The sequence below is a fragment of the Sitodiplosis mosellana genome, unplaced genomic scaffold (assembly GCF_009176505.1).
Source record: "Sitodiplosis mosellana isolate CC-2019 unplaced genomic scaffold, AAFC_SMos_1.0 Smas_scaffold_6226, whole genome shotgun sequence".
Classification (NCBI taxonomy): domain Eukaryota; kingdom Metazoa; phylum Arthropoda; class Insecta; order Diptera; family Cecidomyiidae; genus Sitodiplosis; species Sitodiplosis mosellana.
The window spans coordinates 6,822,574-6,848,628 of NW_022601467.1; the positions used below are offsets into that span (position 1 = coordinate 6,822,574).

The 26,055-nt window shown below is 35.2% G+C and overlaps 2 protein-coding genes and 1 long non-coding RNA gene across 4 annotated transcripts; all 3 read left to right on the top strand.

Moving 5' to 3' along the window:
* Window positions 1-9,396: 9,396 nt before the first annotated feature.
* LOC129579273 (uncharacterized) lies at window positions 9,397-10,366 on the top strand. Its single transcript, XR_008689215.1, has 2 exons — window positions 9,397-9,913; window positions 10,081-10,366. It is a non-coding gene; the product is annotated as an uncharacterized LOC129579273 (long non-coding RNA).
* Window positions 10,367-11,000: 634 nt separating this feature from the next.
* On the top strand, window positions 11,001-17,331 carry LOC129579274 (probable ATP-dependent RNA helicase spindle-E). Of its 2 annotated transcripts, none has more exons than XM_055469170.1 (16): window positions 11,001-11,307; window positions 11,370-11,966; window positions 12,047-12,178; window positions 12,250-12,461; window positions 12,534-12,694; window positions 12,841-13,007; window positions 13,395-13,725; window positions 14,023-14,791; window positions 14,865-15,009; window positions 15,082-15,303; window positions 15,424-15,645; window positions 15,711-16,118; window positions 16,196-16,486; window positions 16,550-16,674; window positions 16,769-16,993; window positions 17,056-17,331. In XM_055469170.1, exons 1-16 carry the CDS (start codon window positions 11,125-11,127, stop codon window positions 17,186-17,188), a joined length of 4,323 nt encoding a protein of 1,440 aa, XP_055325145.1. In that variant the 5' UTR covers window positions 11,001-11,124; the 3' UTR covers window positions 17,189-17,331. The 2 variants fall into 2 exon arrangements, with proteins under 2 accessions (XP_055325145.1, XP_055325146.1); XM_055469171.1 differs by having other exon boundaries at window positions 12,546-12,694.
* A 3,781-nt stretch (window positions 17,332-21,112) lies between these two features.
* LOC129579275 (facilitated trehalose transporter Tret1-like) lies at window positions 21,113-25,078 on the top strand. The gene is made up of 3 exons (XM_055469172.1): window positions 21,113-22,120; window positions 22,246-22,381; window positions 22,452-25,078. Exons 1-3 carry the CDS (start codon window positions 22,007-22,009, stop codon window positions 23,750-23,752), a joined length of 1,551 nt encoding a protein of 516 aa, XP_055325147.1. The 5' UTR covers window positions 21,113-22,006; the 3' UTR covers window positions 23,753-25,078.
* Window positions 25,079-26,055: the final 977 nt, after the last annotated feature.

The following is a 26,055-nucleotide window of genomic DNA, read 5'->3' on the forward strand; positions in this document are numbered from 1 at the left end:
CTCTCTCTCTCTCTCTCTCTCTCTCTCTCTCTCTCTCTCTCTCTCTCCTTCACATGTTTATATGTGCGCGGATCAAAAATGCGCTCAATCGCATTAAATTTGTTTAATCAAGCCATGTTGTTTGCCTACAACCTATATTTTGGCAATATATTTCTTTTCGTGAACAACAATTCGCGCGTCGCGTTTACATTGCAGGCGGAGAGGGATGAAACAACGTTTTATGTGTGTGTATGTTAAAATTCGTAGAACACGGCTTTAAATGGAAAGCGAGATGAGGAGCGTGTGTATGTGACCTCAAAACACGTGTTCGCCCGAGATGAATCATCGTTGTAGTTTGCTTTGTGTATATGCATCCGTATATATTTATTTTGGAATAATGCAATTTCAAACGGCAATAAAGTGACCAAAGTGCCATAGAGTCATTCGCTGCTTTTCCGGTGAAAATGTTGAACTCCAAACTCTTGGAAAACTTTGCTTGGGAGATATTCAACAGTGCGACATTGTTGCGATTGTGTCGCATCTTCAGATTTTGTCAGAAGTGGTTTTCTTCTGACAAAAGAATTCTCTAAAGGATTGTCCACATTTTCATGACTGTCGAAAACAATTGCCGGAAGCTCGGTTATTTCTCTCTTGCTCCCCGTGCTTCGGCATAAACGGAACAGGAGGAAGAGGAGAAGAAGAGGAAAAAGAGGGGCAAAAAAGGATTGTCGGGCTGAAAATGGGTTTGCAGCACATATCCCGTGCAGTGAGTGCATGTGCGCTCATTTAGAGACAGAGACAGAGACTGAAAGGGAGTGTGTGCGAGTTCAATGTTTTTTTCTTCTCTTATTTTCGGGGATGGTTTCACTAAAAACGGATAAACTGTGTGCGAACAATAAATAAAGGCATAACTTAGCATTTAATCGGGTTATATAAGTCGAAAATTTTTCGACATTCGAATTTTCAGCAACTACATATAGGTTAACCCAAAGGGCGCGGCTTTCAACACATTTATTAGTAGCAAATACTATTCATTCGTATGTACGAGTGACCGTTTTTGTTTTCCTTTCATGCATGCAGAGATTTGCAAAATGGGCAATGTGCTCAATCGAACTGATATGACAACAATCATTGTTTGGATGTGTTTCACCATATGCCCGTCCACTTCAACTTGTTCAAATTGTTTGAGTTGATTTCCTTTTTCAACTTCTTCTCCTGCGTGTCCCTTTATTTACTTTTCTATGGTCGAACAGAGAACAAAAGAAAATTTGCACTAAAATGCATCAGGTTATATTATAATGCATTTGATTCAAAGTGCAATTGAAAAAAATGTGTACCACCGACCATCACAGTTGATCATTTTCATTGGAACTGGCTTTGTTGTACGCAATGCGTTCAAATAGATAAATCAAGCGCAAATTTTATTATTCGCTTTAAATGTGAGAAATTGCATTTTTATGCAATTGAATCGTTGCCAATGTTTTTGCCACAAATTTCTTGGGAGACTGTGGCACAGTTGTCAAATTGCAGAAGTAAAAACAGATTATTATTATTTATTGGGGTCACATGAAATAAACAGAAAAAATAGAGACCCACACTTGCTCATCGAGTTAATTTTCCCGAGGAAAAGTTTTTCAATTTTACAGATGAGTAAATCAATTCTGGCCAACAATGTGAAATTGAGGAATTTCAAAATATTGACCATTCAAGTGATATAAAAACGTATGAGCACACAATGTGGGTTGACAGGATTGTTTGTTCCATACATTTTAAACTTCATCACTTTTTTTGCCGTCACATTTTCTTTGCTCATAATTGTTTTTCGCCAGAAAAAAATATTTTGCCAACACACAAGAAAGTCGATATAATTTTTGCCATTGACAAAGGTTGATTCAATTGTTTGTGTATGGAGAATACAATGTATTCGATGTATACGACTCCGTTATGACAAATTTTCGACTGACAAATGAAATCATTAACGAGTATGCCGATTGAAAGGCATGTTGACATTGATTTATCCAGACAAACGGGCCCAAAGCTTACATCGGGTTTTAAACAGGATGGACGCAAGTGTATTTATTCGTGAATTTCGACCTCATATTTTGATATGATTGCAATTTTGAAATGCATTCTGCAGCAGTTCTTAACAACCAAAATGACTGGTTTAAATAGAGGCTGCACACTTGTTCCATAAGTGCATTTCAATTTTGCAATAAGCCACGAAACATCGAAGGAAAAACGACTCAGTTCCGACGAAGGCAGAGAACAAAGCATCAAGATGCATTGGCACGCATATTACGATTGTAGTAACGTCAAATGTATAAGTAATTTGGAATCCAAAATTCGAAAAATATTTCATAACAAACGATGCGTTGTTTTTTGTCTCCTCCTCCGTTGATATTCAGAACTGAACAAAAAGGTAAGCGATTTACATAAGCCGTTCAATTTACAGATTACAGATATTTTGCTGATTATGCGTCGGCCGAACGTTTTCGCACGTATCGTCATCACAAGACGCAGTACATTTGCACTGTGTAAAGAATTTCGCGACGAAAAAAAACTCCAGACATAAATAACCAAAAATATTGCCAATCAGCCGTTTGTGTAATTATTGTCATGTGCACTTATCTCCAGTCTTTGCTTTGAGGTGATTTTGCGATATCCACATTTTTACTTCCAAACAATATTCAAGTTTTCCTATATTTTTTTGTCATTGCCAATGGTTGAGCCAATTGCTCATGCACGGAAAATACATAAACAATTCCGATCCGATAAATTTTCGGCTGACAAATTAAATCGGCTGGACATATGCGACCGACGAAAAATAGCAACAAAAAATATTTATCCAAACAAATGAGCCAATTCGGCGACTTGATTAAGCTCTAAATGGTATGGACGCAAGTGTGTTTATGATGAACATTAATTTTAGCGTCATATTTTGATATGGTTTGCAATTCTGAAATTCATTTCGCAGCCGTTTTCAGCCAGAACGATTGGTATAAATAGAGGCGGCACACTTGGTTCCATAGGTTTATTTGAATTTTGCAGCAAACCACGAAACATCGAAGAGTTTCGAAGAATCATTTTCATTTTCATTTTCGAACAAAGAAAAAAGCAGAGCAAAGAGCAAAGCGATGTATACGTCGAAGACGCGTTGGCACGGATATTACCAATGTTTTTGTGCGAAGCGATATGACACAATCAACGTCCAATCGCAACAAATTCGCCAATGTCCATATTGCCACCGAAGCAACTATCCGTTCGCACAGGTAAGCAAATCAAGGAAATGAATATAAATTTGGTGAACAAATGTTTGATTAAAGTGATGTTAGATGACTCAACTCAATTCTTAATCCGATGCATATTTAAAAAAAATTCTTTTTCTTCCATTTTTCTTCACAGACCGAGCCGTTCCACGAGAATGAACCAGTCAAGAATTTGTGATCCTGTTGCTGTCCTCTGCTGTCGCACTAGCTGTATCACCGATCGAACAATCGATATCGAAATCTCCACTGTTTAGTCATAAAGAGCTATTGAATAAAATCATGCAATAAATCTTTTGGCAAAGCGCTAGCGAAATACCGTGTGTTTTTAGTTGTTGTGTGGTGTACAGTGTTTGCATTTTATTTACAGGAATTTTTTCAGTGTCTTTTGGTAAAGTCTGGTTTTGATGAGAATATTTGAGCGATATTGTAAGTATCAAAAAGGTATCTTGCTTGAATAAACTGCACAAACTCATAAAAATAAAATAAAATGAAAAATTGGGCTCTTGTTCAGAGAAATAACGCTTTTACGACTTGAAACGACGTTCTAATACTTACGAATCGATTGGTCTGAATTGGAGATGCATTTGAATAGAGTTTTTAGTTTAAAGAAAAAGTTAATCGGGCAATGTTCTTTGAAATCTCATGTGACTGTGCATTGATTACGTGCTAACTGTGAATCGTCTTGAGGAGCGCATTTGTCATCTTTTCTAGTTTTTTTCTATTCAAGTTCGGTTGATTTTTGATTAATCTACCCTTCATGGCCTACAACATCGTTGATCATGAATGTAACAGCAAAGAAATCACATTAGAAATATCCTAATTTTCATTCAGTCTCTTTTGTACAGAATGTGCATGCATTTAGTTGAATCTTGAAAATTGTCAATATTAAAATCGCGAGACAGTTTTAAAAACCAATTTGCTTCTCGGCTAATTAAATTTGAAACAAAGTATCGCATTGAGTAGATAATGATTGCACTGGCTGCTTTTGTCATATTATTCCATTACAACAATTTGCGTTTCGTCACCAAAAGACAAGAATAACTTGGTATAATGAATAATTAGACTTGATTTTTCAAATTCAAATTTCGATGATCATACACCGGAAGCAAAAATTACAAATGACTTGCTTGCAACTTTGCCTAACGACACAAGTCGAATCCTTGAAAAAACATGTTCAATTCTCTGACTGAGAGAATCTCGATTAGGTTTCAAAAAACGCGCCACTACTTATTGCGATTTAGTTTTACTTTGCAATATAAACGAATAACAACGAGATTTGTTGCATTTTGAAAATATTGAAAAAAGTTAAAGGAAGATATTGGAAATCATGAACACTATTCAGCACTACGAAGTGACATACACTTGCCTGGATCGATCTTGCAAGACATTGGATTTTACCATCAAAAATTCTAAAAAGAACCTGAAGAAATCGTGTCCATTGTGCGGGAAAGTTTACTCACTAATAGAGAATTCAGTGATATAATTCGTTTGTGTTTGAGAAAATGCCAATCTTCGACCGTTCCATTTACAGGTAAAATACAACAGTTGATCCTCTGTCTAATGCCAATCATTTTCAATTATTCAAATGCTTGAATAAATGCCATAATTTAAAAAGTAAGAGAGTGTGTGTATTTCTTCAAACGAAACTAGTTCAATGCCATGAATCACATTCATTCGTATTTCAAGTAGAAAGTGATGAAAAATTGAAGAAAAAAATCGCAATGAAAAAAGAAGATTCTTATCATTTTATACCTAAATCTGGGAACCTGACAAAATGCTTCGATTGTTTGAAATTCGTAAATATGTTCATCAAGTGTGAAATATAAACTCAGACATAATTAGCAATCAAAGAATTTAAATCGATATACCCTATTGAAATGAAGGAGAGCTGATCGAAGATGAATAATTCGTTTTGGTTCGACCATTTCTGTAAGTAGTAATTGATTTATCATAAAAATATTTGCGCAAATAGCGGAACATTCCCTCTCTATGTTTTATCTTTCTCCACTTATTTTCAAAATCAAACAAAAAAATAAGTTAATTACACGCAATATCAATTGGGCAATTTAGATAATATGTCACCCGATTATTTTTCTACATATTGAGATGTCCAGAATATTTGCATTGTGTAAAGAGTGGTTTCACTTCGACGAAATAACTGCGAGACATAAATAAGCCGAAATATCTGCAATTAGCTGTTGATTTTGTGTTATTATTGCTTTGTTCGCATTCATTACCTTTGTCCGCACTTGAATGAATTTGTTTGGGTTTCCTTTGTGGTTATTTATAACAAGATAAAAAAATGCTGATTTGCAGGCGAATCCACTTCAATCATTTTAAGCTGTCGTTTGTCCAATGTTCTCTTCCAAAATATTCAAGTTTCGATATTGTTTTTATCACGGAGAATAATCATATAAATAATTTGAGAAAAAAAGCAACAAAAAAAATATTTATCCAAAAAAATTCGGCGACTTGATTAAGCTCTAAACGGGATGGCCGCAAGTGTGTTTATGATGAACATGAATTTCAGCGTCATATTTTGATGTGGTTTACAATTCTGAAATTCATTTCGCAGCCGTTTTCAGCCAGAACGATTGGTATAAATAGAGGCGGCACACTTGGTTCGATAGGTTCATTTGAATTTTGCAGCAAACTACGAAACATCGAAGAGTTTCGAAGAATCATTTTCATTTTCGAACAAAGAAAAAGCGAAGCGAAGTATAAATCGAAGATGCGTTGGCATGCATACTACCAATGTCGTTATTACAACTGTCAACACAAATACCACTCAATCAACCACCAGTCATTGCAGTCTCGGGAATGTCCAGGATGTGGCCAATTCAACCATCCATATGCAGAGGTGAGCAAATCAAATAGAAGTTAAAGAAATACAAATTAGTTTTGGGAAAAATTAAATTATAAAGCGAAATTTGAATCTCCATCATACAATCATATTTCTTTTTCTTATTTTTTTTTTCACAGACTCTTCCCTTCCCAGATCATGGACCAGTCTTGAATTTGTGATCCTGTTGCTGCTGCTGCTGCTGTCGCACTAGCTGTATCACTGATCGAACAATTGATATCGAAATCTCCACTGTTTTGTCATGAAGAGATATTGGATAAAATCATGCAATAAATCTTTTGGTAAAGCGCCAGCGAAATACCGTGTGTTTTTGTTTATTGAAACAAGTGTGGTGTACAGTTTTACATTTGATTTACAGGATTTTTTTTCAATTTCTTTTGGTTAAGTTCTGTTTTAGTAAGAACATTTGACCGACATTGTAAGTATCAAAAAAAGGTAATGTGCTCAAATTAACTGCAAGAAATTTTTATTTCGTTCACGAAAACGAATTCACTCGTCATTCACTTTATTATCTACTGAATATCAAACGCTGTCATTGTTTTATCCATCTGGAAATATAAAAACTAAATTCATATCGATCAATATAGCTTTAAAGTTGATCCAGTTCAATTGTGCTAGAAGAGTGAAATGAAAGAATTTTTCTTCTCATGTTGGATGCGTTCTTGTTCAAAATACGTTTCATGAATCAAATACAAATAAAAAAAAAATTAAGACAAAAAATGCTATGTATAAAATTTTACGCTAACGATTTTGCTATTGATCTTTGGATTGAAATTATGAGACGCACAATATGAACTGAAATAGAAAAATTAACCATACTAATTGTTACTTTTTTAAAAGTGATTATTTCTTCTGCTTCTGATTTGATATTGATTTTGTTTTAATGAAACAATGTTCTAGGGCTTAGGACATAGGCATAAGTGAAAGTATGAAACAAAAAGGTAAAAATGAAATGAAAAAATGTTTCAAGTTGAATGTATTAATAGAATATTAATTTGTTGCCTTCAATTCGCATATTTATTCCTGCAACATGAACTCAGAAATGAGCAATGGAGAGTATGACTTCCGAGATATCCTCGTTTTGGCTCAACTGTTTGTAAAATACCGTTTAAAATGATTTAGCATGAAAGTATGTCAGAGAAAAAAACCTTTTCATTTTATTATTATTTTCAATAAAAAGATATTGAGTAGGAACGATTGAGTAGCCGACTTACATGCAAAATGCTGCAACAATTGGCAGGCCATTTAAGACATATGGTTATTTGGGCCCTATTGATATACTCTCTCACACTGGAAAAAATATGCCTTTTTGTATGTTTCAGCACGCGCGCGATATTCATTTGAGCAACGCTAGTACTGACAAATTCAAATTTGCATTGCGTAGACTCATTTCAAAGAGAAAGGCTTGGTAAACCATGTATGTTCGGATAACGGAACTAATTTTATGGATGCAACAATTTCATAAAAAGTCTCACCGAGACACATAATTAATGGGCAGCACACACAAACTTACAAATGAACATTGACATTATTGTTCCCGAATGCACCTTCTTGGGATAGATTATATGGGAGGCCAGCGTTAAGAGTGTCAGAAAAGCATTTGCTTCGCGTCGTTAGAGTTATTGATTCCAAGAAATGTAACATAACAACAATTTTTCTAAAGAGAGCACCAAATGCATTTTTTATGTTTGAAACGCGAACAAAGAATCATCATCTAATTATGCAAAATCACCGATCACCCGACGATCGCACACCAAGAGCAAAATTTACAAATGACTTGCTTGCAACTTGAATATACAAGTCAAATACTTGAAAATACACGTTCAATTCACCAACTGAGTGAATCTCGATCAGGTATAAAGAAACGCGCCTCTACTTATTGCGATTTAGTTTTACTTTAAAATTTAAACAAATAACAACGAGATTTGTTGCATTTTGAAAATATTGAAACAAAGTGAAAGGAAGACATTGGAAATCATGAACACTATTCAGCACTACGAAGCGACATACACTTGCCTGGATCGATCTTGCAAGACATTGGATTTTACCGTAAAAAATTCAGAAAAGAACATGAAACAACCATGTCCAACGTGTAAAATAGTTTACTCACCAACAGTGGAGGTAAATTGCAGTTCATCAAACACCAAACAATTTTAATCATTCAAATGTCCAAGATGTGGCGAATCCATATGCAGAGGTGAGCAAATCAGATAGAAGTTAAAGAATACGAATACAAATTAGTTTTGGGAAATTAGTTAAAGTTGATTTTAAAGCGTAACTCTTGGTCTGTAATACAATTCTTTTCTTTTCTTCCATTTTTATTCACAGACTCTTCCGTTCCCAGATCATGGACCAGTCTTGATCTAACCATTGATATAACGATAGATATCAAAATCTCCACTGTTTTGTCATAAAGAAATCATGCAATAAATCTTTTGGCAAAGCGCCAGCGAAATCCAGAGTGTGTTTTTTTTATTAAAACAAATAGAGTGCTACATTTTATTTACAGGAATTTTTTTATAGTTTTTTTTTTGGTAAAATCCTGTTTTAATGACTTTTAATAAAAGTCTTTTGAAGTACTTACAGTACTTCGAGCATGCTTTTGCATCTTTGCTAAAAATGGTGCTGTACTGAGCTGAAAAAACTTAGCTAACAATTTAAAATACATTGTTTCGTTGTGATATCTTTGAATTTATTACGTGTTTTTTTCATGGTTCCTACACACTCAGCCCATCACGATTTCTAATTATCCTCGATCGCCACATTCATTTCACTCTATTCTATCAAATTGAAATGAAGTTGTGTGTATCGTATATAGTTGAATCAAGGCTTCACCATTTTCCAGCAAATTTTGGCGAAGACTTTTTCTAATTCAAACACATTCGTTACTCCAAAGCGAAAATAAACATTTTTTGATATTTCAAAATATGCCGTTGATATAAACAATTGTGCAAAATCGATTTCGGAGTGTCATATTACGTTTTTCAACTGAAATTATCCGCTTTTTCTTTGATTGCTGATTTCATTTTTGAAGCATGTTTATTTATCAATTGGTTTTTGTTTTTTTATGTCCGTACTTTCTATTATTGCCCAAGCGAAAGAGTACGTTTTGGCTCTATCGTGACGATACATTTCATCGTGGAATAGCGGCCAGCGCATGTACACACCACTTCTCCTTTCTCACTGCTGCTATGTTAAACATAGTAAACGGTTCACGCACACCGATACATGATTGTATGCGTGCGCCCTGGAGCTACAGTCATGTATCGGTGTGCGTGAACAGCATACTATGTTTAACATAGCAGCAGTGAGAAAAAAGAGATGTGTTGCGTACATGCGCTAGCCGCTATTCCACGATGAAATGTATCGTCACGATAGAGCCAAATCGTACTCTTTCACTTGAGTGTTAAAACATTTTGCGCTGTTGATTCCCTGTTGATTTCACTTATTGTACAGCACCGTGCACAATATTTAATCTGAATCGTGATATCAGGACCCTTACTTATATTTGTTATTTGTTCAGCGTTTTCTTCAGTCCGACTTTGGCTGTTATTAGTTAAACATCAAATAGCCATTCATTTTTGAAACGAAAATGTCTTCGATCCACAGTGCAATAAGTTCTGAAACCGCTTCCGATTACTCCGAAGATTCGTTGGAATTTTTAACACCTTATCAGGGGAATAAGCGTTGCTTTGGACAGTTTCGCTGTGACGAGTGCAAGCGCACTTGGTGCTCAGGCAATTCATGGGCAAATACTGCACAAATGTGTCAATGCTGCGACATCCGCGTTTACCCATTCAAACAGGTAATTGAAATGATCATTTCTGTGAAATGATTAATCAAGACGAATTTAAAAAAAATTTGTTCTATTTAAACGGGTTTAGTTTTATTTTTTTGTTTTTGTTTTTCAAAAATTACTGCTACATTTCGTTGCAATTGGAAATTGATTGAACTTTTTCCAATTCATTACAGCGACCATTGAAGAAACCTGGCGGATTGAACAAGTCGGATCCCAAAAAAGCACACCCGAAACATCTGTGCGATAAATGCAAACATCTGGGCCACTATTGTGGCAAATTAAAATATTTCAAGTCCAAAAATCAATCGACATAAAAAAAAAGAAACTGTTCATCAGTGTAATCGTTGAACTGATTCGAAAAAAAAAAACAAATACTTTAAGGAAAATATGGGCAATTATACATACGGTTAATAAAAGGAATCTCCAAATGACCCGTGTTGTATCAACACAGAATGTTAATTGTGCTGGTTTTATTTATTATCTGTGAATTCAAAAAATCGTTATCTATCGCCAACAGTCTGTTGGTTTGTGATAAAATCTAATTGGCTTGATATTTCTTTCTATTTGCAATAAGCAATCAAATACATATTTCGAGTTGCTCTTTATCAACAATGGTAGGTACAGCTAAAAGGTTCTTTGGATTAACTCATCAAATGATATTTAGCGGTGAACATTTTGATATTTTGAAATATATCAAAACAATAGCGACATCAACAATAACACACAGATTGAATCGTCATTTGTGTTCATTGAAAATTAATTTTCAATATTTTTTTTTCATTTAAAATCAAGAGAAGCAACAGCATTGAATTGAACTAGCTACGATTTATAAGACCAAGTGTTCCTAAGCCTCTCCTCTATTTCCTTACGCCTATGCGTACTGCCTTCAGATTGTTTCATTTTTATCAAAAGTATATGAATAATAGCCTAATTTGTGGAATTTTCCCTATTCGGAATTAAAATTAGTTTGGTATAGAAAAAATCTTGAAAAACATTCATTTTAGAATACAAAAATATATTATATTTTAACGTTTCTTAGCTTTGGTACGTCAACTGTCAACGTGGTTTAAAACACGAATTTAAATTTCAGTGCGTCATTGCTGAATCTTCCGATAGGGATAATCTGTCAAATGTAGTTGTGTCATCTGTTTTGTTTTTATTTGTGTTTCTTCAACGAAAGCATTCGATGACTTTTGCTTTGGGTTTTATCAGAAACGATGGATGTTTTTGAATTTTTCAATCAAAATAAACCCTTGGTGAGGAAAACCATATCCGGTGGAACAACCAATGGTCGTGTTGTGGCTAACGAACCACGACCATCGAATCGAAGAGATGATTACTCAGGCTCAACCGAATATGCCGAAGAGCATATCATGGAAAATAAACGCCAAATGGCCGAAGTAAGTTGGAATTTGTTTCGATTATTGCCGAGTTGTATAATAACTAATGATATTTATTCCAGAGATTCGATAATTGGAGTTCCGATGAGGAAAACGATGACACACACGCAATGGATCAAATTTACGCTACGTTCAATTTCAATCGACCGAATTCAGTCTATCCGATCACACACTACAGAAGTCGCATTTTAAGTGCGATTAAAGACAATCCATTTGTGGTGTTGGAAGGGCCGACGGCTTGTGGCAAAACCACACAAGTGCCACAATTCATCATCGATGAAGCGTACAAAGAGAAAAAATACTGCAACATTATCATTGCACAGCCGAGGCGGATAGCGGCTGCAAGCAATGCGGAACGCGTGGCAAACGAACGCAATTGGCCAGTGGGCACAATTGTAGGTTATCAAATTGGATTCGATGAAAAGAAAAATCTCAGCAATGACACACGCATCCTATTTTGTACCACCGGAATTTTGTTGGAAAAATTGATTCGCACCAAAAACTTTGGTAATTACACGCATATTATCCTGGACGAAGTGCACGAACGAAACAAAGAAATGGACTTTCTATTCGTTGTGCTGAAAAAACTATTTGTGTCTGCACTAACACGGCCCAAGGTCAAAATTGTCATCATGTCAGCCACAATTCAAGCAGACCGAGTAAGTATTCGATTTTATTTAAATGCGATAGCATATAAGCATGCATTTTACTAATATACTCATATTTTGTTGTTGTTTAGTTTTCCGAATATTTCTCGTTCCCAAGACGTGGCCACATGCAACCAGCACCAATTGTAACCATTACAGAAAAGTCCAAGTATAAAATTGGCGAATTTTACTTGGAAGATTTTTATACAGCTGCACCGAAAATCGTAATTATTGTTTTAAAAAAAGAAGCACATTTTTCACTATGTTCATTAAATGTTCACGTTTCACCGTTTAGGATTACAATCATTTGGACAAGACGAATCCATGTATTCCAGAAGATTTGTACAAAATTGCTTTGTATTTGATCAATTGTTTTGATGACATCGATAAAAAGGAAATGCCCGAGGAATGCCAACATGCAGAGTGGCCAACAGTTTTAGTATTTTTGCCCGGCATACATGAAATCATTCAAATGGACAACATTTTGACAGATCAATGGCGCAGCGTGTAAGAAAATTGAAAATATTCCCATGACTTGAATGGGAACAATTTGGATTTAAATTAATGTCTAAAATCTAGGAACACGAACAGGACACGAATTGAAACTATTGTACTGCACTCCATGTCCGACGCAAAACAGAGAAGTTTAGCTTTCCGCAAAGCCGCTTCCAATACTCGTAAAGTGATTTTGGCAACAAATATTGCTGAAAGTTCAATTACGGTGCCAGATGTTAAATACGGTGAGTTAATATTTTTCTTTGAGTTTAATCAAATTAAAGATCGCATCAATCTCCATTGCATCGTCTTGAATGCAAAATTTGTATTGAATTCACCTTAAATTCTTGACTCTATAATAATTTAATACAATTTCTGTATCGAATATTAGTTTTGGATTTTTGCCGAACGAGAATAATGATGACGGATACGATTACCAATTTTTCGGCGCTTCAATTGACATGGGCTGCGCGCAGCAGTTGCATACAACGTGCTGGTAGAACGGGCCGGGTCATGAATGGCAGATGCTATCGATTTGTTGAAAATCACTTTTATTACGTAAGTATGCGGTGTAAATTCGTTATATTTTTTTTTCTCATCCGGAGTTGAGTTCATGCTGCCTCGGAATCCAATAAGTGACTACACATTTTCATCATTTCATGCTTGATATTAATTCGCAAATATTAATTTAAAAAAATATTTTCTCCTCAATCATTTCATTTCCACTATTCATCAAAATAGTCTATGACATTTTTACTATCACTAATATCACGAATATGATCGGGAATTTGATGTCAAACAATTGGCCCACGATTATCTAATAATATTTTATGGCTTGGTTCTCTCAATAAAAATTCATTTGAAATGCATATAAGTGCAATTTTTTTTTTGAACAATAACACCTTTATATTTTTTTTTAAACTTGACTCAAAATTATTTTACCAGAATGTGATGAATGAAAATGCGATTCCCGAATTGGTGAGCAGTCCATTGGAGAATGTGATTTTGAAAGCAAAACTCTTGGAAATGGGACCGCCAACATCGATTCTTGCCCTGGCCATGGATCGTCCGCAGCTTAATGATATCGCTAACACAATATTAATATTGAAAGAAATTGGTGCATTGTTGAAGACTTGCAACGGTGAAACTAATGATATGGACGGAGATATTTCGTTCATTGGTCGAATCATGGCTAATCTTCCGATTGACGTCAAAATTGCAAAGTTCATTATACTCGGCTATTGCTTCAGCATACTCGACGAATGCATTGTTATCGGTATGATGTCATAATTTAATAACACTCTCAGAATTCAAAGGAGGCAAACTAAAAAACATATAGTGTAAAACATCAAATTACCCACTGTTTTTTGCCATTGTAGGCAAAATATCAGTTTACCTCCACTGTATTAAAATTGTCGGCAAAATGTCATTTTACCTACATTGTTAATACAATGGAACAGCGTTCCACCAAAAATGTTAGTTTGCCTCCTTTGAATTCTGAGAGCATAATTCATTTCTGTTAATATTTACTTGATTCAAATTCTACGAATAACTGTCTATATTCATATTTCAGGTGCGGCCCTAAATTCAAGAAGTATTTTCCGTGATAATTACAAAGCCAGAGATAATATGCGACTGTATTCGCAACAGCTACGCTGGGCCAATTCTTCGGGCAGTGATTTGGTTGCAATGTTACACGCATACAATGCATGGTCTTATTCCCATAATCACAGCATGTTTGGTGAGTCAACCACCCGTGTGGCTCGTGAACGCATGAAACGCACCGAACGCGAATGGGCAGATAAATTTTGCCTTGACATTGACGCTTTGCACGAATGCCATGTACAAGTGAATGAAATCAAACGTCGATTGGAGCGCATGAAAATCAAGTCTGGCGTTGGATTGAATTACGTTCAATGGAACGACAATGAAAAAGCAATCATTTTGAAAGTGGTGATTGCCGGTGGATTTTACCCAAATTTCTTTGCTCGCACCTTGCTTAACATCGATGATTACGCTAAATTAGCATTTCAAAGCATTGGAACGCGTGATCCAAGAAACACCGTTTACTACACAGGCTTCGACAGAGACCATATCCGATGTTTGTATGCAAAACCAATCAAACGAATTTTCATCGACAACGGTATTGTGCCAAACGAAAGGAATGTTCAAGTGAATTTCGATTTTGGCTCAAACAAAACATTCATCACATTCAAAAACGATGAAGATGATTATAGCTACGAAAATGGCATCGAACTTATGCCCGGCAAAGTTTGCACCGAAGTTTATAAATCGCTAAAAATGCGAGATTTGCGTATCAACACCGAATTTTGGATCATGAAGTAAGGGTTTTTTTATGTCAATATTTATTTTTGTTCCAAGTGAAGAATGTTGATAAAAGTGAAATATTTTCAGATCACGTTCCGATGAGGAAGAGTATGCCAATGGGCATGATATCACATATGAAGGGGATTCTCCGCAAAAACCAAGTAAAACTGCATATGCATCAGTTTGCATTCCGAGAATTTTAGATGAATTTATGAAAGGATTCATAACACATGTACACAGTGACATCCATTCAATTTAATCATTCAATTTTTTTACATTTTGGCTAATCAATTTTATTTATTAGATTGAAGCATGCAATCAATTTTGGTTTCAACCAGAAACGGAATGGTATAAGGTGTCCGAATTTGAGACTTACCTCCGAAATTATCGCAAAGAAGTGCTTGAACCATTGTCCATCGATACTGAATCACTCATTGGACAATTAATTATCGTTTCAATCGATGCTTGCAGTGGCATCACATATCATCGTGCAAAAATTTTGGCGTTCAACGCTGAATTGTGTCGAGTAGGTTATTCTTGTCATTCTTGTTCAGGATTTTCATTTGCTTTCTATTTTTGAATCAAGAAATTCTTACATATTATCCAAAAATAAATTGTTTTGGTGGTTTTGAAAATAATTTCATAGGTTCGCTTGATCGACACGGGAAAAGTTTTAGAATGTAATACGGAATGCATCTATAGATATTGTGGTAGACTAAGAACATTTTTTGATCTTCCACCGCGTTGCTTCGAATGTCGCCTGGCTCAGATGCAACCATCTCAAATTCGATACCCAAGTGGAAATTGGCCTATCGAAGCCATAACTTTGTTCAGAAATAAAACGGAGCAAAGAACGATTGAAATCGAGGTACAATCTTAATGAAAACTGAAAGTCTTCGTTTATATCCATTAATTTAATGAACTCCCTTTCAGGTGTATTCGGTTACCAATGGAAAAGCAAATGTGTTCGTTCACGTGGATTCAAAAGAAAATCTCAATGATATGTTGATTCATGAACAATTCGGCGAGTTTGTCGAAGAAGATTACATTTCAAACTACAATCATTTGATGCGAAAATCACAAATGGAATGCCAATTGACGAGTCAAAATTTCGACAATTTCCTTGATCCGATGTGTGAAAGCTATTTTTTGGAAGAAAGTCTCAGTGATATTGACCCGCCGACGTTTGAAAAAATGAAAAATAAAAAGATGATCAAACTCAAGGGTCCATACAGTTCATTGTCAATTGAACCGATCGGTCTTACCGAAGCCACACGCAATGCAAAGGTTGTAATCGATAGGCATTCGGTAAATTCAGTTATGCTGGAGAATGATCCACAAGTAGGTTTTGCCCATTTAAAACGTGATTTAATTCGAAAAATAATTTAAAATTTTTAATTCCATCCCAAATATTTTAGGACATAACTGAAAAATATTTGGTTGCCGCTACAATTTGTTACACCGATCCGAATAAACGAAACATAAATCTTCGTTACACAACACAAATGCCGAATATTCGTGGTTTTGGCCCGTTAATGGCGCTAATCTTCAGTCCAACGATGCATGTGAAATGCAACAAGGATAAAACACATTACACTGCACTTCGAACGGGCTTAGGGTATAACAGTGCCAAAGGACGGCCAATGTTCGCTGAACATGATATGGTTTTCAACTTGAACGTCGAAATCACACAACATGACATCGAATTGGTTCGTTGATGCATATTTCATTTTATTGCCACCAATTTTATCATTCAATTTTATGTTCGGCAGGTGAATCAAATTCGCTATTGCCTAGACACATTACTTCTCACTTACCCGGGACAAGAGGAAGCCAATCAATTAAGCGAGAATACCAAACGGGAAATTCTGCTGAAAATCAAGAGCGTCATTGTTGAGTATGTCTATATGCATTAGAGTAGTTTATGTTGATTAAAATCAACACGATTTTAAGTCAAAATCCATTAAAACCTAATTCCACTCGTCCAATAGATTGCTGGAACGGCCTCGCCAATGTATCAACACCGAAATTACGGAATTCCAATGGGACCCAAATTTTACCAATTCACCCGATTTCGTTGTGTCTCATGCAAATGACATTTATGGGCATCGAGCCATATTCCCAATGCATAGCACATTAAAAACGCAGAGCAGTTACGATACGGATGGCGATTTCTTGCGCCTCCATTGCAAACAGCTACACGATTTAACCCAATTGTAAGTTATTACAATACAAATTAAATTCGCTTAATTTGCTAATGTTTTGAATATATTTTCAGTGTTGTCAATTTGCCGAAAACCGTTCAATGTCGATTGTGCAATACCAAAGTGGACAATATAGCCGACCTCAAAATGCACCTCGTCTCTCGACTCCACTGTGATAATGAAAAGCGGATCGAGTTTACAAAATGATGATTGTTATTCATTTTGGACCAAAATACACAACTGTCAACTGCATGTGGTTTCAACAATAAGTTCTTAAGTAATGAAAATAAATTTATGCTTTGTTGATACATTCATAATAAAATTATTGCAGAAACTTGGTAAAAAAAAAATCGTTTTCGATAATTTTCAATTATGTTTGTCAGGCTTATTAGCATTTTTAAGCAGGAAAAGCGGCATTTTATAATTCTTTTATTCACATTGCTTTGCATTCGAACCATATGAGTAATCTAATCGTATGTGTTTTTTAAATGACACATGTACTACATATATGCTCGCCTCTATATTACTGTGTCCAAAGTCTGACGAACACAAATTTTGACATTGTGTTGATAAAGTTAAAAGATTATATTATAAACATAAACTTACGATGATGAAACAGTATCGTCAGATATGCGTTGATACTGCTCACCAACAAAAGATCAACCTAACGCATGTAAGTCAGAAACAACTTGGAAGTCAAGACATAGAATTTAATTCAAAGTGTGTTGACAATAGCGGTACTATATTGAAATTTCTTTGGTAAAATTTAAAAAGTTTTTTCACCATAAAAGTGACGGTGGCATTCAAAACTATGAAGTTTTTATGGGCATTCATTGGAATACTTGTCATTGTGACTAGTGCGATAGGCATACCTTCACGTAAAATTCAAAAATTTCGAATCATTCGAAATGGAATTGATTTTAATGCAAGCCATGATCAAAAAGAGCACATTCGACGGGCAAAACGCACTTCTGGTGAATGGAATAATAAAGCCTTTGTTGGCATAATACCGAAAACCGTAAACGAACACGGAGGAATTCTAAATACATCTGCAATTCTTTCATTGGCCACCGAACGAAATTCTTTTTTAAGGAACAAACATTGTGAATTATCATTTGCACATTCAGATCTATTGTATATCGAGTCCGAAAAATTGAAAAAGGATTATAATTACATGAGAACCGTCGCTCAATGTCCAACCTTTGAAGATTGTCTAACTTTTATTATATGTTTGGGAAACCAATTGTAACATTTGTGGGTTCGGATAATGAATTCAAAGGCGAAATTGGATTGGATACCGAAAATGAAAAAATTATCTTTTTCGGCAATAGTCAAGCATTCAGTGGCGCTTCTTCCTCTGAGATTTACGCAATAATAAAAATAAAAAATCAAAAAAATGAAACAGTTAGAAATATTGTTTTGTTTCCAACACAAAATATGTTAGATATCATTGAAGTTTATGATCTGAAAAATGGAATCAGTTATGAATATAGTTTTATTATTGAAGTGCAAATGGCCGAACCAAACCACATATTTTTTCAAATCAATGAAATCAACTACTATCAATCTGGAATGTTGACCGAAAGAAAATTCATAATAATCGACGAAGATTTATTATCTTATGAATTTTATGAACAAAAATATCTTAAATTGCTATTGGATTGACGGAACAATTTTCAATACTGGAAAAATCACTTGAAGTTTCGAACAAATCCCAGTGATTTGTCTGCTGAAACTGAAGAAAAACGAAAAGAATGGAAGCATACCAATTTTGTGATTTTATTAGATAAAATTCAAATCATACAAAATAGTGAAAATATTCATAAATTACAAATCAAAGTTCGTAAACTAGAAAACGAAATTAAACATAAATTTGACGAATTACATAATTTAATATCCAACTTGGAGTTGAAAGTTAATCAATTAGAGAAATCAATAGAATCGATTACTTCGGATTCAAACAGTATGTCATGCTCAGGCGTCTTTGGATTTATTTCACCCGTTTCTTCTCTGATTCCTGGAGCTGGAACCATTGCATCTGCTGTTACTGGAGTTATTGGTGCAGCGTGTACAGTTGTGGGTCAATAGTAACGAAATGATGCACCAACCAGCGATGATATGATGATCATCGCATATGGGTTACGAGTTATGAGAGAAAAACCGAAAGAACGCAAAAAAACCGTATAAATGTATAGAAAAATATCAATTTTTCCCACTGAAAATTTTGTTATTTCTTTTCGGGTAGATTCGAATTCTGCGTCCTAAAAAACCAATTATTCAAAATGGCTGCTTTGAACAAAAATTTACTTTTGGTGGAAAAATACGTGGAAAATGTGATATTTTTCGATACGTGAACACTACTAGAAAATGTTAGTTCTGAGATTATTCGATTTTTGTCATCAGCATAGTCAATCTTGAGGTAATTTGAGGCGCTGAGTTCAAATTTGATGTTAAAAATACACTATGAACTATAGATTTACATTTTCGATATGTTATTAATATGTTAATAACCAAAATATCGGAAAATTTCTAATAACTCAAACATAACATATTATTAGATTAATAAGATTCTACCATATTATTAACATATTATCTTATTATTAATAAGATCGCCATTTAATTAAAAAGTTAATAAGATCCATCTTATTATTAATAAGATAATCTTATTAAAATATTAATAAGAAAATCGGATTTTATTAACCAATTTAAAAAAAAAATTGCGAAGAAAAGTTTCATACTAAAAACATATCAAATATCGTCAAATGACGAAATATTGAAGAAAAATGCATCTGACGATATTTGATATGTTTTTAGTATGAAACTTTTCTTCGCAATTTTTTTTTAAAATTGGTTAATAAAATCCGATTTTCTTATTAATATTTTAATAAGATTATCTTATTAATAATAAGATGGATCTTATTAACTTTTTAATTGAATGGCGATCTTATTAATAATAAGATAATATGTTAATAATATGGTAGAATCTTATTAATCTAATAATATGTTATGTTTGAGCTATTAACGCCCCGTTAATAATATGTTAATAATTAATAACATTAGTATGTTAATGCCAGTAAATCTATACTATGAACCATGTATTTTTGCTATATGGCTGAATTTATTTTAAAAAAACCATGTTTTTGTACTGAATTTTTTTTAAAAAGCAACATTAGCGAATTTCTGACAACGAATTCGTGTTCAACGTTCCAAAAAACCCTAAAAATGATATGTTACCAGATTCGATTTGAATAAACTATGGGTTTTCTATCAATGTATATGTTGAAAAATAGGTCAAAAACAGCCATTTTAAGTACGGCTCTATCGACCACTAGATTTTAACCTATTTTTTCATCTGAAAAAGGGAATCAGCTAGTTTTGAGCCGAATTTAATTTTAAGTCATTGGGAGCATATACCCTACCATGATAAATCAGTTTGGACCACAAAAATATTGATATAATAAATATTGTTGAGTGTTTCGAAGAAAAACAAACAATAGATAAAAGTGGTCTTTCATTTGATTTCAACTAATGTAGTCTTTTGTGTAAAATATCGCCTTTATTCTCTCTTGTGATGTGATTAGGTTTATGGCGAATCTTGTTTCTTCCTTTTCGTTCAAACTCCATGCATTAATGCAGATTAACCAAAATTGAAATTAATTCGTTGAATTCGTGACGCAAACCATGGCAAAAGCTTCAGTTCATTTACTTGCGTGTACCAATAGATGGCGCCTTTGGTTAGTGACAACCTCAAAGTGAAGAGAATCATTATATTTGATTCACGCATTTTCAAAAACAACTCATGCCTCTTCAACCGTACGCAAGCTAAATGGTTCGGATCGACTTAACACTTTACAAAATCAATTAGATATGTTTAGCACTTTTTCTTTCAGGTTTTTTGCGGCGAAACGTACAAATATGTCTGTTGTTTTTTGGCGATATGGCAAAAATATCATTTAGTATAAAAATAGAACCAGCATTACTGGTGTTTATAAATTCAACAATCATAATATCATTTAATCGTAAAAGAGAACAGGGCAAAAAAAGATGAATTTCATTTAGATCGAAACAAAAGAAATGCAAAATAGGCATTTGTACCCGATTCGATTCTTATCACAGTCGGTTGTAAAGTAGATAGTCAAAAGATATCCACACCGTCTAGTTTTGGTAACAATAACAACGACTCGACAAATCACCATAACAGCGATTGTTTTAGCAACGATAATGAAGAGACTGCTATTAGACACAAACACAAAATCTGAATGATCTCGAGTGAAAGTGTAGTACGAACTATAAAGCCCGTATTCATATACACGGAAAAGTTTCTTATCAAAAATTATGCAGACATGCCGAAGATAACAAAGTTATCATAACTCTCTCGAATTCTCTTTACAAGTCCGAAGAGTATATTCAAATCATAATTACTTTATTTGTCGACCGCTTCAGTATGCAAACACAGCACAAATCAAAATCAAAAGCAAAACCAATGCCAACACAAATGAAGAGTGTAAATAAATAAACAAAAAAAGCGTGTAGTGAAGAAGAAGAAAAAGAAAAAAAACACAAAATTTTTTCGCGTCTGCACAAAACAATCCGGGTATGAATTCCAAGCGCCGATCGAAGAAACCCAACTAAGTCACACAAGTTTACACACGTTTCTATCGTAACTAGATTGCGTTTCCGTGGCAGTGGCCTTTTGCAGTTGCTAACGATAAAACCGCTTAAAACGTAAATAGTTTCGTTGTACTGCTTGTGATAAACGTACATTTAGTTTTGCGACGTGACGCATTTTCTGTGTATTGAGTGTGTGTTTAAACTTTTGTTAAGTGCTTGGACCGATGTCAGACTGGTGACGACGGCGCATAGTTCTGCTACTGAAAAAATTTGAATAATTTAAAACTTTTTGGAAAAACAGTTTTTTTTGCTCATATAAAAAGATCTCAAAGCCACAGGCGTTTCGTTAAAAAATTTGTACAATTCGAATAATTTTCAAGTTCACAAAAAGGAATAGAAGAAGACGAAAAAAAAATGACAATCGAACAGGGCAACGGTGAAATGACTGAAAAAGCAAATGTTTGCGAAAATAAACTTGTTGAAGAAAGTGATATCGTGAAGAGCCGTTATTCGCCGCTCTGCAGACAGGTTGGTGTTAAGTGTTGAAAATCAAGTTTATCAGTTCGTTAATGTTTTCTTTTTTTCATTTCTGCTTCTCATTTTATTCATCTTGAATTCCATTTGTGAACCACAATTTGGCGTTTGTTTGTCAGTTTGTTGCTGCAATTGGCTGCACAGCAACGACAATATCTGTAGGCATGACAATCGGTTACTCGGCAATTTTGTTACCAGAACTTCAGCATCCCAGCAGTCGTATTCATGTGGATCTCGAAATTGCCTCATGGATTGGTAAGAAAACGGAGCCCGAAAATAAAAACCGGATGAAATTGCAAACAATTTTGTCTTCTTTTTCTTTCAGCATCGATAGCGTTGCTGCCAATGGCATTCGGTTGTTTAGTTGCTGGATATTTAATGGATCGTTTTGGTCGTAAGATGACAATACTGGCTCTCAATGTGCCATTTACCGTCGGTTGGTGCATCATCTCGATGAGCGATTGTATGTTTTGGTTGTTGTTCGGTCGCATTTTAACTGGATTTTGTTGTGGTGTACTCAGTCCAACCACTCCAATGTATCTGAGTGAGATTTCGGCACCAAAATATCGTGGATTTTTCCTCGCTTCAATCACACTCGATGTTGCACTAGGTGTTCTGTTAACACATTTTCTGGCAATATACTGCACATGGAATGTGAATGCCATCGTTTGTGGCTTCCTTCCGTTTATCGGTTACATAGCAACAACATTTGTACCAGAGAGCCCATCATGGTTGTTGAAAAAGAATTGCATCCATGAAGCCCATCATGCCTTCGTTTGGCTTAGAGGCTGTGACGAATCCGCCTCGATCGAATTTCAATCAATGGTTGATGCTCAAATTAAGAATTCGGCGGCGACATCAGCCCAACATAGTGACGATGACACCGAAAACAATGGATCCGGTGCCGGTCGCCAACATCATCCGATCGATCATTTGCGTCAGCTGATAGCGCACAAGTCATTCAATACTCCCCTGATAATTCTGTCGATTTACTTTGCAACACTTCAATTTTCCGGTGTGAATGCCGTCATTTTTTACACCGTCACCATACTGAAAGATTCATTATCGGGCACCGACATTGATGAGTACGTAGCAACATTGGTTATTGATGCTGTGCGACTAGTGGCCGCGTTGATAGCATGTATTGTCGTCAAATGTGCGGGTAGACGTCCATTAACCATTTTCAGTGGTGGATCCACAGCGATTTGCCTTTTCGGTCTCAGTTATTATCTCAGTTTGTCCGCTGAGAATTCGTTGAGGAATTACGCGAGCATTCCATTAGCATTATTCGTGATTTACACACTTGTTTTATCAGTTGGAATCAATCCGCTGCCATGGTGTTTGACCGGTGAACTGTTCCCGTTGCGGTATCGTGCGATTGGCTCGGCATTTGTGACGGCATTCAATTTTCTATGCTTTTTCACCGTTGTCAAAACCAGTCCAATCTATTTTAGCATTTACGGTGGCAGCAAAATGTTCTGCTTTTATGGCATTTTAACAGCGATTGGAACCATTTTCCTCACATTAGTTTTGCCGGAGACAAAAAATAAATCATTACAAGAGATCGAAGACAATTACACTGTGAAACGGAAACATAAAATGAGTCGCAATAAAGTTCAGCCATAAAAAGCGATGAAGACCTGCACAAACACACAGCGAGAGAAGGAAAAAAACGAGAGATGATGAAAAGAAGACAACAGCAACAACAAGAATGACACAGAAGATGAAATGCGCAAAGCTTAGACGATTCCAGGCAAATGTATAAATTGTCAAGCGCCACAAACATGTTTATCAGATCTATCAAAATTGCATGCATTGCGCTATCAAAAAAGCGTTTGATCCAAAAGCCATTTTACATTTCTGAATTGCACGTATCACAGTGAGCGTGAGCGCACCCACACGCTCAGTGTCTGTGTGTGTGCCTTTGGCGTCATCGTCGCCAGTAAAGGGCGAAAAAAGCAGCAGATCAATGTAAGTTAAATGTGCCCCGTCATCGTTTGTAGTGACGACGATAATGTAGTGCGGATTTGACAATAAACGGTTTGGAATACGCCAGCAGATAAATGCAAGCAGCTAAAATCGATTACGTGATGGCTTGTGTAATGGCAATGAACGATGAAAGTAGCTCGCGAACGCGCGCGCGCGCTCATCCGCCTCACATCATTGCGAACGCCTTAGCGCAAAGCCAAAACTGTTCTCCATATGTGATTAGTGCCCAATATTTTGTACATTGAATCAACATTTGACACCGAAATTTGCGCGCACCTTCAAACGATATTTAAAAGTTGGGAATTTTTCAAGCGACAACAGCCGAAAAAGTGAAGAAAAAAATGTGCATCAATACATACAAACATTGGGAGATATTGTCAAAGCGAGCAAAAAAAATCATCTTTTTGATGGCGTATATACACAAGAGAGTCGAGATAACAACGTTACTGTTACAACGTTTGGTTCTCAGTACGCTTTCGTCATTTACTTATCAGAATCCATTTTTTCACATTTTGACATTAGAAATGTGATTCGCATTTGGACGACACAAATCAGGGTTATTTTCGGTACGCACAATTTTCACTCATTCTTTGACATCATCGTCTTCGTCGACGTCCCCATGTATTTTTTTTGTTGTTGTTGATTCATTTATCGATTTTCACTTACTTACCCACATGCAACCGTCGCGTTGATTTTGTCAAGCATGAAACTGAAAACTAGCACGGTAAAAAAAAAAAGGAAGAGGAAGGAAAAGGCGCAAAACATTAAGTTCTATAATACAATTCATAATTTATTTATTAAGTGTTCGAAAAAAATGTTCGTCGTTACAACATTCATAATATGACTTTGATGATACAGATTTCATTTAAACTTGTTTTTACGTAATTTATTTTTTGTTGTTGTTGGGAATTTGTAGTCGTGAACGTGAGGCGAATAAAAACATTTTTTTTTGTTTAGATCTAATTAGTTCTAATTTTTCTTTAACCAAAATCTAAAGCGTAATGTTACAAATAAATCTCTTTCTCTCTTTGTTCCACCAACGATTTTTTTTTTGCTGTTGTTCTTGTTTTCACTTGCTTTCGATCCCTTTCTTGATGAAATGTTATTCTAGATTTTTTGTTTGTTTTTTTTCCATTGATAACAAAGAATGAAACTTATTCGAAAAGAGAAAATTACTAACTAGAAGAAACATTCAATATTTTCTTTGACTACTTCTATCAGATACTCGTCGAAAATGTGTAGCAATTACCATTATGCTTTCCACATATCTCACCCTTCCAACGAGATCTGTCTCGCTCTCACTTTGCTCGCGCGCGCAACAAATTTATTTCTTATTTACATTCGAATAAGATGTTCAAATACTGAACTTAAAATTTTTTTTTCTTTACTCCGGTGTTGTCTTTGCCGATGTATTGAAAGTGTTTTCTCGAACGGAATAAAAAAGAAGAAAATTAAATGAAATGCAGACTCTGTCCCCCTTCGCAATACAACTACCGATAAAATTGATTACGCCACACTATTCGAGCGTATTTCATCTCGGCTTGGCCATTATTTACGTCGTAGCGTTTATTTTTATTGGTATGGTACCCAATTTCCTTGCTTTCGGATCATTCCCAGATTATGCAAACGTTTTGCAATGGTTGAGCGATCAACTCCCAATGAATCTGCAAGTTCTTCTTGCGTTTGGCTCGAATCTTGATCGAGTAATGCCTCCAATTCTTCATCTTCAAACCTTTTTGGCTGTCCGGGCCGCTCCTCGTCTTTCAAGCCAAAATCACCACTTTTAAATCGTGCAAACCACTTTTGACACGTTCGCTCAGCTAGAGCATGGTCACCATAAACTTCCACTAAAATTCGATGACTTTCGGCTGCACTTTTCTTCATCATAAAATAATGAAGAAGAACGCCCCGTAAAAACACTTTATCTGGCACGAAATTCG

Excerpts from the sequence above, each read along its gene's own strand:
- LOC129579275 (XM_055469172.1), top strand. The coding sequence starts at position 22,007 with ATGACAATCGAACAGGGCAACGGTGAAATGACTGAAAAAGCAAATGTT. Across the intron at positions 22,121-22,245 it reads ATTCGCCGCTCTGCAGACAG|TTTGTTGCTGCAATTGGCTG; the intron begins GTTGGTGTTAAG and ends TTTGTTTGTCAG. Across the intron at positions 22,382-22,451 it reads CGAAATTGCCTCATGGATTG|CATCGATAGCGTTGCTGCCA; the intron begins GTAAGAAAACGG and ends TTTTTCTTTCAG.
- LOC129579274 (XM_055469170.1), top strand. The coding sequence starts at position 11,125 with ATGGATGTTTTTGAATTTTTCAATCAAAATAAACCCTTGGTGAGGAAA. Across the intron at positions 12,462-12,533 it reads ACAGATCAATGGCGCAGCGT|GAACACGAACAGGACACGAA; the intron begins GTAAGAAAATTG and ends TCTAAAATCTAG. Across the intron at positions 16,119-16,195 it reads TGCTGGAGAATGATCCACAA|GACATAACTGAAAAATATTT; the intron begins GTAGGTTTTGCC and ends CAAATATTTTAG.